The sequence below is a fragment of the Anoplopoma fimbria genome, chromosome 17, assembly GCF_027596085.1.
Source record: "Anoplopoma fimbria isolate UVic2021 breed Golden Eagle Sablefish chromosome 17, Afim_UVic_2022, whole genome shotgun sequence".
NCBI lineage: Eukaryota > Metazoa > Chordata > Actinopteri > Perciformes > Anoplopomatidae > Anoplopoma > Anoplopoma fimbria.
Window position 1 is genome coordinate 16425136 of NC_072465.1, and position 12986 is coordinate 16438121.

The 12986-nt window shown below is 39.9% G+C and overlaps 2 protein-coding genes across 3 annotated transcripts; one reads left to right on the forward strand and one right to left on the reverse strand.

The window, feature by feature from the left end:
• Window positions 1-854: 854 nt before the first annotated feature.
• Window positions 855-7639, reverse strand: frs3 (fibroblast growth factor receptor substrate 3). The gene is made up of 7 exons (XM_054617623.1): window positions 7584-7639; window positions 5941-6066; window positions 5733-5821; window positions 5384-5570; window positions 3725-3886; window positions 2390-2511; window positions 855-2308 (listed from the first exon to the last, which is right to left on the reverse strand). Exons 3-7 carry the CDS (start codon window positions 5796-5798, stop codon window positions 983-985), a joined length of 1863 nt encoding a protein of 620 aa, XP_054473598.1. The 5' UTR covers window positions 5799-5821; window positions 5941-6066; window positions 7584-7639; the 3' UTR covers window positions 855-982.
• A 3032-nt stretch (window positions 7640-10671) lies between these two features.
• Window positions 10672-12599, forward strand: tspo (translocator protein). 2 transcript variants are annotated; one of them, XM_054616946.1, is made up of 4 exons: window positions 10672-10797; window positions 11516-11691; window positions 11815-11953; window positions 12057-12599. In XM_054616946.1, exons 2-4 carry the CDS (start codon window positions 11519-11521, stop codon window positions 12228-12230), a joined length of 486 nt encoding a protein of 161 aa, XP_054472921.1. In that variant the 5' UTR covers window positions 10672-10797; window positions 11516-11518; the 3' UTR covers window positions 12231-12599. The 2 variants fall into 2 exon arrangements, with proteins under 2 accessions (XP_054472921.1, XP_054472920.1); XM_054616945.1 differs by having other exon boundaries at window positions 10673-10806.
• Window positions 12600-12986: the final 387 nt, after the last annotated feature.

The following is a 12986-nucleotide window of genomic DNA, read 5'->3' on the forward strand; positions in this document are numbered from 1 at the left end:
CTACTTCTTCATTTGCTGAATGTGGATAGGAGGGAGCCAAAGCTCGTTTAATCCATGTGTGCTACTTTTACCATCATTCAATTTAGTACACCTCTGCTAATATCACCATCTATTCTGTTCATTTAATTCTTGGACTGGACGAAACCATTCCCTAAAATATGATAAAATACAATTCCATAGGATTGTGTGCAAAATGCTCAATAGGCATATAGTAACAAATAATGGTCTCTTCTACTAGCCACAATATTAGACTTAAAATGCTTGTGATGAGGTATGAATATTGGCCAGTATCTTGAAGGAACCATTAACCTTCTTTCATGTCAACAACTACTGTACTTCTTCTGTAGTGAGGGTCACATTTTTGACCCTCATAGTATTTGAGTAAAAAGCTACATGGATGTAGAATAACTAAATGATAGCAACAATAATATATGTGAGTGGAGATGGGTTTATGAATGAAAATTTGCTGATACGGTATGGCAATGACAGCTTCCACCGGAAACAGAGGTCTCTGCTCTAAGTCATAGCTAAGCATAAAGTCATATACATATATCTATATATATATTTATATATATATATATATATATATATATATATATACACACACAAATATTTCTATATGATTTTATGCTTTTTTTTTTATATATATTATATATATTTTATATATTTATTATATTATATATATATATATATATATATATATATATATATATATATTTGCAGAAAAAACTGCAAATTTCTCGAAAGAGCTTCACATCACATATCTAATAAATTACACAGAATAAAATGGCAAATTCTCCTCAGAGATTTCTCATTTCCTTTTACACGCACAGATAGGTTTCAGCAAGTTTCTAATCAGGTACCTGTACTGTATCTGTCAGCCCGACAGTTGAATGGATGGATGACAGTGAAGGGTCCAGTGTGCTAAGATGAGGATAAGCCTTCGTCTGTCTTCATTGTTCCTCTTCAGTTTGAACACCGTTTACAGAGGCAGGTCTGTGCTGTTGTGGCGAGTCTTTCTGGAAGTCCCATCATCCCTGGGCAGAGCTTTCTGCAGGTTGGACATGGCAGCGGTCTTCTTTAGGTCAATGACTGCGTAGCATTCACTGCGCCGGGGTGCCTGTGGGCCACATTTTTTGGGTGGTAGGCGCTGGTGCTGTGGCTGGTTCTGGGCACCCCCGCTGCTGAGAGCTTGGCAGGGAGGTTCTCCCTCTAAGTCCACCTGGATGTAGTTCAGCTGCCGGGATGGAGGCATGTGGCCGTGCTCACAGCCTCCGACCCCTGACCTCGATCGTCTGCGGAAATCAAAGCTAAATATTCGCCCCCCTCTGTCTGTCTGACAGGGCCGTGGATGCGGGGCGCAGGCGTGTCGGAGCCGTGGCGGCTGGACCTGCTCTGTGTTGACATAGTTCTGCAGGGCATCTCTGTGGATGCCCCGACCGTCCTGGTGATACCCGTTGGGTGTTCCAGGGCCCTCTGAGAATTCATACTCATCAAAGTCCTCCTCCTCTTCCTCGTATTCCTCCTCATCCTGCTCATCATCTTCCTCTTCCTGTTCGTCGTCCCGCTGCAGAGCGCTGTACTCCCACACCGGCGGCAGAGAGGGCAGGTTCTCGTAGTTAAGCAGAGCTGTCCGACGATGACCTCCAACCATGCCCCTCTCGCAGGAGTAGCCCTGCGGGGGAAGAGACGACGGGCCGAGGGCGTGTGGGTGCAGGAGGGAGTGGGTGTGACTGTCCCCAGTGGTGCTGCTGCTGCTGCTTGAACCCACAGACTGCGACACGCTGCTGGGACTCAGCCGCTGCTTACGGCCACTCCTCAGACCGTTGATGTTCTCGTAGGTGAGTTCGCCGCTCTGGCAGCTGTCCGGGTGCTCAAGGCCAGGATGCCGATGCGTGTGGTGATGGAAATGGTGATAGGAGTGTGAGTTGCAGAGGTGCATAGAGGGCTCGTCTCCCTCCGTCTCTGAGCCTGTTGCACCCTCTACTGGCTGAAGGTTATGAGGAACGTGCCCATGCCTCTCCCTCTCTCTGTCCCTCTCTCTCTCCAGCAGATGGCGTTGTGCCGGAGTGGGGCCAAGCATGAATTTGACCTCCTGCGATGATGGCTGCAAGAACACCTGAGGATCGTTATGCTCTTCCAGGGGACAGCACCGCAGGTTGGGCGGGGGATTTCCTTGACCCCCGACAGGCATGGCTCCCCGTGTTGTTTCAGGGAAAGAGCCGGGCCGAACCTCGGGCAGGGAGTGAACACAGTGACGCATAGAGAGATCCCCCTCCATACTAACAGTATTTACATAGGTGTGGGTCTGTCGGGGACCACAAAAATAGAGTCACATTGTGAACGAGCATTGATACAGTGAACTGTAAGCAGCATGAATAAGTCTTACCTGGTCTTCCAAACCCATGAGGCCATGCCCATGATCATCAGCAAGAGAGGGTTGGGAGGAATCTCCTCTGATTGGATAACCAGGGTATCCATTGGGAAAAGCCTGGACAGGGAACGCTGGAGCTGCAAACACATTTATATGACGATATGAAGACATAGAAATTAAATGCAATACAGAAGTATGATCCGGTTGCTCGACAAACATGCTCAGAGAACCCAGAGAAAATAATGTGTTATGAATAGAATGACGCTTTAAAAAGGGCATAGAGAAATTGAAGAAAATACTGTTTTCCAATCGATGTATTTTGTCATCTACACTGCAGTTCCTTTGTTCTCATGTTTGGATTACTCAATTGATATCTCATGAAGCATTATTCCAATGAAGCCAAAGCCTGACATGTTTAAAGAGAATCATTGTGGCGAAGGAAAAGTCCAAATAAAAACAATCTACAGTTTGTAACTGTAATAAAAATAGCTTGTAGTCATATTTGCTCAAATTGTCACTATATCCTGACAGCAGTTCATGAAACTGATAATCTGTGAATTACCTAGTTTCATAGTTTTATCAGAGTTTGAGAGCTTCACAAGCACGGCTCTGACTGGGCTTTTTTCACAGATTGTCTGTATCATGTCCTATTGTGGGACATAGTGACACAAAGTATATGGCACAAAGTTAAACTTACTGACTATAGCTTTGAGTACTAAAACATGACATGATTAAAAACCTAAATTCATACTTTAACAATAGTAATATTATGTTTTAGATTAAAATCATTCTCAATTGTTGAATGGTGGCATTTACGGAGCACTTTTTATCCAAAGCGATTTATAATTAGCTCCTCAGGTTAAGTGTTTTGTCCAAGGATATGTTGACAAGAGGAACTGGGAATCAAACTACCAACCATGTGACCAGTGGGAAATCCTCCCTACCTCCTGAGCCACCACTGCCTCATGTGAGTCAACTTAATATTCATTTAAAGAGGTGAGCTCTGAACCACAACATTTTCAGCTTGATGTAAGAGGCATAATAGCAACTTTTCACACAGCCCTAACTAGCAATATGAAGTGTCCATGGCTGCAGTCTGTACTTCATCTTTACTTGGTGTATTTGGATACCTTTGTACCTGTGACTCAGTGTCTATTAATCATTAAAAACATTATTCTAAATGTACTGCTTATTGCTGCATGCAAGTTCTATAATCTCATGTGTATTATTAGCCTTACTTGTGTGTGAGTGAGTGTGTGTGTGTGTGTGTGTGTGTGTGTGTGTGTGTGTGTGTGTGTGTGTGTGTGTGTGTGTGTGTGTGTGTGTGTGTGTGTGTGTGATGTGACTCACTGTTGGGAGTCTGTGGTGTGCGAGACATTTCCATCTCTGGTGTGTGACCACTGCGACTCATCATCATGGACTCTTCCACCACGTTGATGCTGTTACATTGCATCAGCTCCTGAAGCAGATTGAAGATCTCTTCTGCCCGGGAACACTTGAATGCAAAGATCCCTAATCAAAGCGGCAAATTAACAACATTGTTAGTTACAATTAATCGCCAGCAGCAATGAAGAGACACAGAACTCCCTGGTTGAAGGATAGATGGTATATCATCGTTAAACAAATTATTTTTAAATGCTGATAACACACCATATCAATAAACAGTCAACTGAAATATCACTTTGTTTACAAAGTAATATTTCACTTTGTTTACAAAGTAATATTTAGTCCCTCAAACAGAGGTTTGACATCTTAACATCTCGTACTGTGTACATGACAAGGTGGTTACAAGCACACATGGGATGCCTCAAGTAAAAGTCCCCGGCCCCCAGACAGCACTACATAAATTCACCAGTGCAGGATATATTCTAAATAAACTGTCTCTTTCGTGTGACATCTTCAAAGTGAACGTTTATGCTATTCTTCAGTTTTTCAGTAGGACTCTTAGGGCTCTGTTATGACAGAAATGACAAAAAAGCCTTTTGGGGTCCCCTGAGCTCTTGGGGCCCCGGGCCTCCAGTAACACTACATAGGTGTACACGTGTGATGTGTAACACTTGTGAAATAAAATGTAACATCATTCCTCTTTCCCTTCTCTTTGTTTTTGCCACAAAGCTTATTTTCTGAAAAATGAATCCCATTGGCTTTTTGTAAGGGGGGCCAGTTTGATGATAACTTCTGGCTTATGATAATAAGTCCTCCCTGCAGCACTCTGTTGTACACGAAAGCCCGCTTTGTGCACCTGTGGGTCAACGTCGCAGAACACATAGTAAAAGTTTTCAAACAGGACGAGAGAAGGTAAAAAGATTCAGACAGGCTTTTGATTGGAATGTTGAATACGAAATAAGCCTTTTTCACAGTATTTATTTTGATTTTGTCACAGTAGGAAAAGCACAGGTCTAACTAATAACATTAGTGCTCTCTTCTTTTAAAAGGTCCAGGTAGGTCATAGTGTGCCAGCATGCAAAATACCAGGACCCTGAAACTGAACAGCTACAGGGAATTCAGCCAACATTAATTTGAATATGCACACCTGCTTTTCTTACTGTGACATGTCAAAATTCTTTCAGAGAAGAAAAAGCCCAATAATCAACTTACAAATTGTTTAAACAGTACATGTAACTAGAAAAAACATCATAAGCAATATGAGCAATATATTCGGGCATATTGATATTTTGAAATGAGAATAGATCGTCATGTAATAAGTGTTGTTTCTTCTTGGTTTTAAAGGCTGCATTACAGTAAAGTGATTTGTTATTTTATGAACTTAACTTATGTATGTTTTATTATTTACCTTTACCCACTTACTCCCCGTGTCCACTTTTCTAATGAAATATTAATCAAAAATCTCATTGTGTAAATATTCTGTGAAAGCACCCACAGTCAACTCTAAAATATCGTCTCAATATTATTATAGAGGTATTTAGTCATAAATATTGTGATATTCATGACCAAAATATCACCCAGCTCTAATTATGACTCTACTGAAGTAGAGAAACAGTTTCTTACCCTGCCCAGTCTGACAGCGACGACCGCTCTCAAAAGAAAACAGGTTGGAGTCGTAGCCGTAGCGGCGCAGGCAGAGGTACGGCCACCGGATGGCGTCTCTCTTGCGTGTGTGAAGAATAAGCTCGGTCTGGGTGAGCTCCATGATCCCAGAGCCCAGCTCGTTGCCCTCATCGTCCACATTGGTGACCTGGGAAAAAGAGAAGAAATATATTACATAGAGAGAAAGAATTGCAGAAGTGCAGATTTTTGCAATACACTGTAATATTCATTAGTGGGAATATACAGTGGATTAACAGTGAAAAGATCTTAAGAAATGTGTTGAATTTAAAGTAAATGTGGGATTATTTACCTTAAATTTAGTGAGATGGTTGTCTCGGATGGGGTCTCTGTACAGACAGCTCCAACAGCTCCCCATAGCTTCAGCAGGCCGGCTGAAACCTGTCATGGAAGCAAACATCATCACCCACTGCCATTAACAATATCAGCAAGTTATCCAGGTCAGACAACACAACATTGAACATCCAACTTCAGGGAACAGGCACACGCAAAGTTCTTACTCAGTCCAGGCCATCAGCGTTAAGGGATTCACGGATCAATCCCAGGATCTTCGACTGGGCATCGTCGTCACAAGCCGGTTAGTTTGTTGGACTGACATCTTCAAGAGAAGCATCATTTTCTCCCCCCTGAAACCGTCAACAAAGTCCAGGTTTAGAACATTTGTGAACATAAACCTCCCCTACAAGCAAGCATGAAATATAATTTTTCGCAGAAATATATGTGGATTCAGGGCATCCTGGTGGCCTGAACCTGCTGCATGTCATCCTTTCCTCATTTCCTGTCACCTCTTTATTATTCAGTATTATTCAGTGTCAATATAAAATGTCCGAGAAGCCTCACATTTAAAATCACGATTACAAAACATTTAACAATCTTACTTTTTAGTGACAAAGTAACAGTGAAAGTTGATAGCTTTGGCGGTTCTCCCCGTCTGTCAACATTATGAAATATACCCCATAACTAAATAATGGAGTTAAAGTCTTCATTTCCTGATGAAGACCATGAGATGTGGTTAAAAGCAGGGATGCACCGATTCCATACACTAAATCAGCACCAATTCTGACCTTACCTAGCGGATTGTGTATTGGCCATGGCAGTAATTCAGTCTCTTTGTCAATTTTATTAATAATTTCATTTTTACATGCACAGTGGGCTGCTGGTTTGGATTAAGTCCAACAACATGTTGCTATAAATAAAACATATGATATCCAGATTTTAAACTGAGCGTTGGTTTTGGCTAATAACCTGAGTTGAGGTTTCGCCGGACCGGGAGAGAAATAGCTGACCAGGGCATCACTAGTTGAAATAATAGAAAGTGGAACTTTGAGTTAAGATTATTTTGTCGAACATCTCCTATGAACAATCTCAAACAACCAGGCGAAATATTTCAAAATTATTAAAATAGTACTATTCTGTTTTTCTTACAGTAGAGAGAGTTTTCTGTAAAGTTATTATTGTAAAACACATGTGCATCTTTGAATCAGGAATGAAAAATACCCACAGGATTATCATAACAAATATTCCAAAACAATCTTACACATCTGGGCTTTGAGCTCTAGACAATAACACACAACAACATCTCCTGTTTCTTGTGCTCACATCTGCTCCCGTGATTTCTACTCCTTGACACACTCACATAGCCCCGCAAACAGATTTCTGATCAACACCGCTGCATGATGTGTACTCTAACCTGGGCCTCCACATCTGACTGGAGATGCCAGGCTGGACTCCAAAAAACACCAATTCACAGCTACCTTGAGTCAATGTAAGAAAAACAAAACAGAAAAGCTAGTCTACTTTATAGACACATGTAATACTGCCTACTGATTGAATAGGCTTTCCCTCCATTTGGGTTATTTACAGCAGGAAAAAAAAAAAAAAAAAAAAAAAAAAAAAAAAAAAAATCACAGCCGTTTTGCTCAACAAGCCAAGCCGACGAAGAGCTCCCAAAACAAGCCGACAGCGAGGCTTCATGTGCCCGGTCAGTGTGCAGAGACTTCGGCTCAGCCACCGTGAAACCCGCACACCGACTCTAAATGCACAACGACACGGTTCAATGACCATTTGTTCTCACTGGTGAGAGGATACAATAGCGTGAATAGCACATAGGAGTCAGGACGACAGCGATGGTTTTGCTACTCACATGTCTGGCACGGATTTTTTTTTTTTCTTATATATATATATATATTAGCCTTAATGCGAAATAAGCATTGAGACTGCGATTAGTGGTGGTCGGCGGCGGCTGCTGCTTCTGGTAGCGGGATGTGGCTCTTGTACGGCAGAGATGCGTAGAACAGATGCAGCCAGAGCAGTAGAAATGTTGTTATTTTTTCCTCCTTTTACGCCCCCCTACTGCAGCACGGGCCTCTCTGCCTGTATGACATTTCCCAAGCAGCTGGGGTGAGAGTTCACCGCCAGACAACGTGGCTAAGAGGAGCTACAAGAAGGTAAGAAACGCTGGAGGACCGGGAGAGGAAAGGTGTGTCTGGCTGAGAGAGGCGGAGGAGGGGTGGGGGGAAAAAACAACTGAACTTGTAAGAGAGAGAGCATCTCAAACTGGGATTTAAATGTATATGTTCCCCCCATGAGTATGTGCATGACTTTTATTTATGCAATGCTTTCCTTCCCATCGTGTTATTAAAGTCATCCTGCACTCAAATCATGTTTGGCTTATTTTTATTTTTTCCTACTTCTTTTTAACCTTCACTGTGTTTGATGCGAAAAAAGGCAGTTTTTTTTTATATTCATCTTCTCTGTGATCACTTTAAATAATAGTTTGATGTTGTGTGAAATATGCAAATGTACTTTCTTACTGGGAGTTAGATGAGATATTGATATCACTAGAAATAATAGTGTGAAATATGCAAATGTACTTTCTTTACTGGGAGTTAGATGAGATATTGATATCACTAGAAATAATAGTGTGAAATATGCTATAATATGTGAAATGTACTTTCTTACTGGGAGTTAGATGAGATATTGATATCACTAGAAATAATAGTGTGAAATATGCAAATGTACTTTCTTTACAAATGTACTAGAAATAATAGAAATAATAGTGTGAAATATTGTCTTTTTACTGGGAGTTAGATGAGATATTGATATCACTAGAAATAATAGTGTGAAATATGCAAATGTACTTTCTTTACTGGGAGTTAGATGAGATATTGATATCACTAGAAATAATAGTGTGAAATATGCTATAATATGTGAAATGTACTTTCTTACTGGGAGTTAGATGAGATATTGATATCACTAGAAATAATAGTGTGAAATATGCAAATGTACTTTCTTACTGGGAGTTAGATGAGATATTGATACCACTATTTATGTAATGTGAGGCTACAGCCAGCAGGTGGTTAGTGTAGCTTAGCATTAGGACTGGAAACAGCTGGCCTACTGTACTTAAGTATAATTTTAAAGTAGGCCTACTCTTACTTTTATTTGAGCATTTCCAATTCCGCTACTTTATACTTCTGCACCACCATTTATTTCATAATTTAAGTTACTTTTTACTTTGCAGATTCAGATTAATAATTCAAATATTATCACAAATAATTACGATGTATAATAATAATGTAAATCAACCTTTAACTGAAAGGGATGGGAATATATGCATCGCATTCTAGTCAATTATATAATATACATTATTCTGAAATTAGCCGTTCTACATAATGAGTACTTTTACAGATGGTAGTCTACTTTAGGTATATTTCAACGCTAATACATTATAAATTTTCCTAATTATAAATTTCTAGTGCTACTACTTTTAGGCTTCTTTACTTAAATATCTGAGTACTTCTTCCACCACTGTCCAAAGGTAACATAATCCACTTTACAACACCTTTATAGCTCACCAACCAACTAACATATGATATCTCTTGTTTGTTTAATCTGACCAGATTAAACAATTTAATCTGACCAGATTAAACAACAGGGGGCTATTTGTCAACAAGCTGCTGGGCATCCAGATGAGAAGGTTCCTGGAAGTTTATATATATGTCCAAAAAATGACTCCCTCGTTTACTCATATCATACTCCCGAAGAGACATTCAACAACTTACTCTACTCATGGACAATTTTGACATACTTGTAGTTTACTTAAGTAAGCTATAACCATTTTGTGCTATTTTATAGGCCTAATTCTACAGTACCAGTCACCTTCTCATTCAACTACTTTGAAGAATCTAAAATATAAAACATATTCTGGTTTGTTGAGCATTTGTTTGTTTACCACATAATTCCATATGTGTTCCTTCATAGTTTGGATGTCTTCAATATTAATCAACAATGTAGAAAAAAATAAAAATAAAAATAAAGAAAAACCATTGATTGAGAAGGTGTGTCCAAACTTTTGACTGGTACTGTACTTCACTACATATCAGGGGAATATATCAACATTTTTAGGCCAACCACCACATACGTAGATAGTATTACGTTAGTAGCCTAATATACCCAGTATCATAAGAATCTAAAATTGGCTCCACATGGACGAACTACAACATCAAAATGTTTTTGTATTTGTTTGTGATATCAATAACATAACACTTTTTTTTTTTTTTTTTTTTTAAATGATGGAGGTTTTTTTGGGGACCATGGGATTTCGTAAAAGTGCTTCACCACTCTTTGAAGCATTTTTATGGTGCAATAATTTTACGAGACTAACTATATGTAAGATTGCTTAACACTGCTTAACATCATATTTAACGTGTTTTTCAAGTTTACTAGCCAGAAGAACATTTAAGTACAAATCTACTTCATATAGACCGAAAAGCCAAGTATGAGAGTTACTAGGGTCAACTATCTTGAATGCATTTGCGTCTCTGCTGCTATTCAATTTACGGTCCATGCTATTCAGTCACGGATCCAGTTGTGCGTGTTTTGGAGTTAACAAGAAGGAAACATGAAGTAACCGGACAACCAGGAAGTAAGGTCGTGTTGTGTGTGACCTTTGGACGTTTCTAATGGGCCACGGTAGCTGCCGTTTTACGACATAAACACTCCAACAGTCTCAGCCTCAGACCAATCAGCTGGTACGGCTGGTGGAGCGCGCTGCGACGTCACATTGTTTTTCTGTGTACGTGCGTGTGCGTGTGTGTGTGCGTGCGTGCGTGCGTGCGTGCGTGCGTGCGTGTGTGTGTGTGTGTGTGTGTGTGTGTGTGTGTGTGTGTGTGTGTGTGTGTGTGTGTGTGTGTGTGTGTTAGCATGGGGAGTGTCTGTGACTGCCCGCCCCGATAAGGCAGCCCTGCCCGTTCAACTAACTACATATCAGACAGTGCTTGTTGGGCATTAGTCAGTCCGACAACACAATACAGCGCTGCATACTGTACATACTGTGTGGAGGAGCGGACAACTGGGTGAGGAGAGTGAGTAACATGGTGCAGCGTGTTAGCCAATAGTATATGGATTAATGGCACTAAATGTATCTTTATCTGTAACGTTGACTTGTCTAGTGTCGTTCCGTGCTGTTAGACATAAAACGAAGAATATACTTATTAAGGTTTGCTTAAAACTTGCATGCGTTTCAGTTGTTACAAAACGAATTAGGTAATTTCCTAATATTGAGACCACGTGACTGTGAAGTCTCCAGGTTTATGACTTTTTATATATCTTCCTTAGCCAACAGACATTTGTCATGATTTGTAGGACAACATGAAGATAGACCTGAGTTTGGTGAAGATGATGTATAGAATTATTACATTAAATTATGTTTTAGTGATTTTTCAAGTCAGTCTGCATGCAGTAATAACTGGAAAATGGGAGAAGAATTATCCCCTGACTTCAGCTCAGTACTGTTTATATATGAGCATAATAATAATAATGATAATAAATAACAATTTGGTATGTTAATAATACCACTATATGAGCATTATGCAAATACAGGTACTGCTATTTCTATTTATGTTCAGTGTTTTTTATTTTCTATTTTATGTTATAAAGTAACAGTATTCAAATGTTTGAATACTCAGTGGTATGGACACATTTTTGATCATTACCCCCCAAAAAAGTATTGTTTGTTACCCAGCCCCAAGCAGAGGTTAAACAGTTATAATGTGTCCTGCTTTTTTAATGCAGATCATGTGGCTGCCCATGCTTGGAATGACTGCCCTGCCACACCTGGGGGGGCTCTATGGCGGTTACATCACACGCAAAGAGGTGAAGACCTGGTACCCCACCCTGCAGAAACCATCATGGCGTCCACCAAATGCAGCATTCCCTATAGTTTGGACCTGTCTGTACACAGGAATGGGGTACGCTTTACTGTGACTGGCTCACACATTCTCTGAGATGTACAACTGCTTTTTTTTTTTTTTTTTTTTTTCAGTGATGCAATCTCCTTACATAAATTATAGTTTTTAAATTTTGTTATGCAGGTATGGCTCCTACCTGGTGTGGAAAGAGCTGGGAGGTTTCACTGAGAATGCACTGGTTCCACTGGGACTTTATGGGCTGCAGCTAGCTCTGAACTGGGCCTGGACTCCAATCTTCTTTGGTGCACACAAGCTGAAATTGGTAAGTTTCGCATACACAAAATACACAAAAAGATTATGAGGGATGACAGCTTGATATCCATCATCCACATGTCCATTCAACGTCCTCTCGCTGCCCAATTTAGGCACTCATGGAAATTGTGCTTCTCACTGGGACTGTCGGAGCCACCATGGTGTCTTGGTATCCCGTCAGCCGCACTGCCACACTGCTGATGGCTCCCTACCTGACCTGGCTGTGCATCGCCACATCACTCAACTACTGCATATGGAGAGACAACCGTGAGACGAAAGAAGAGTAGGAGACTGATAAGTGTTGCAATAGTATGTCTAGCAGACTTGTTTGTTTGTTTACAGTCGTCTGCAGCAGTAAAGACATTAAAGAAGGAAAAGACAACCTGCCTCTGATCAATCTTTTTCATCATTTTGTTTCCCAAATTCAATAGATCCCTAGTTAATTCATTCAAAGCTCTTACACATTTGCCAGTATATCATCAGTTTTTCAATATCCATATTGTACACAAAAAGCAATATTGATCAGGTTACATGTTTAAAACGAAGTGAATGAAAAAACCTTGTCTTATCGATTTATAAATTAAATTATTGGTGTGTTTTGAAGGAAGCATGAAACTGCATTTATTTGCTTTTTTAAAAATAAAGAATATCTCATTGATGTGTGCATTTATGATGAAGTCTTGCATTAAAGTAACTAACTCAAATTAAATAAAGATTTCTAACCAATTCATCAGTATTGAATCAATTATTTCAGTCACAGCAGGTCACCAACTCAACATCCAGTGAGGTTTACACATTTTTAGATTTGAGAAAAAGATAACACAGGTATCATCAATACTGAAATAAAATGTGCTTTTCCTTTTAGTTGATTCTGTAGTTTGTGAAATAGGGAGAAAAGAAAAGTATCTCAGTAAAATGTATGTTTTTGTAGAGAATTCCTTTTTAAAATCAACCTTTTTTATATTTAGTTGTGTTTTGATCGCTACAAATGACACATTTAACACTTGCAGAGTTAAAATTGTTTGAAAAGACCAACACAATTG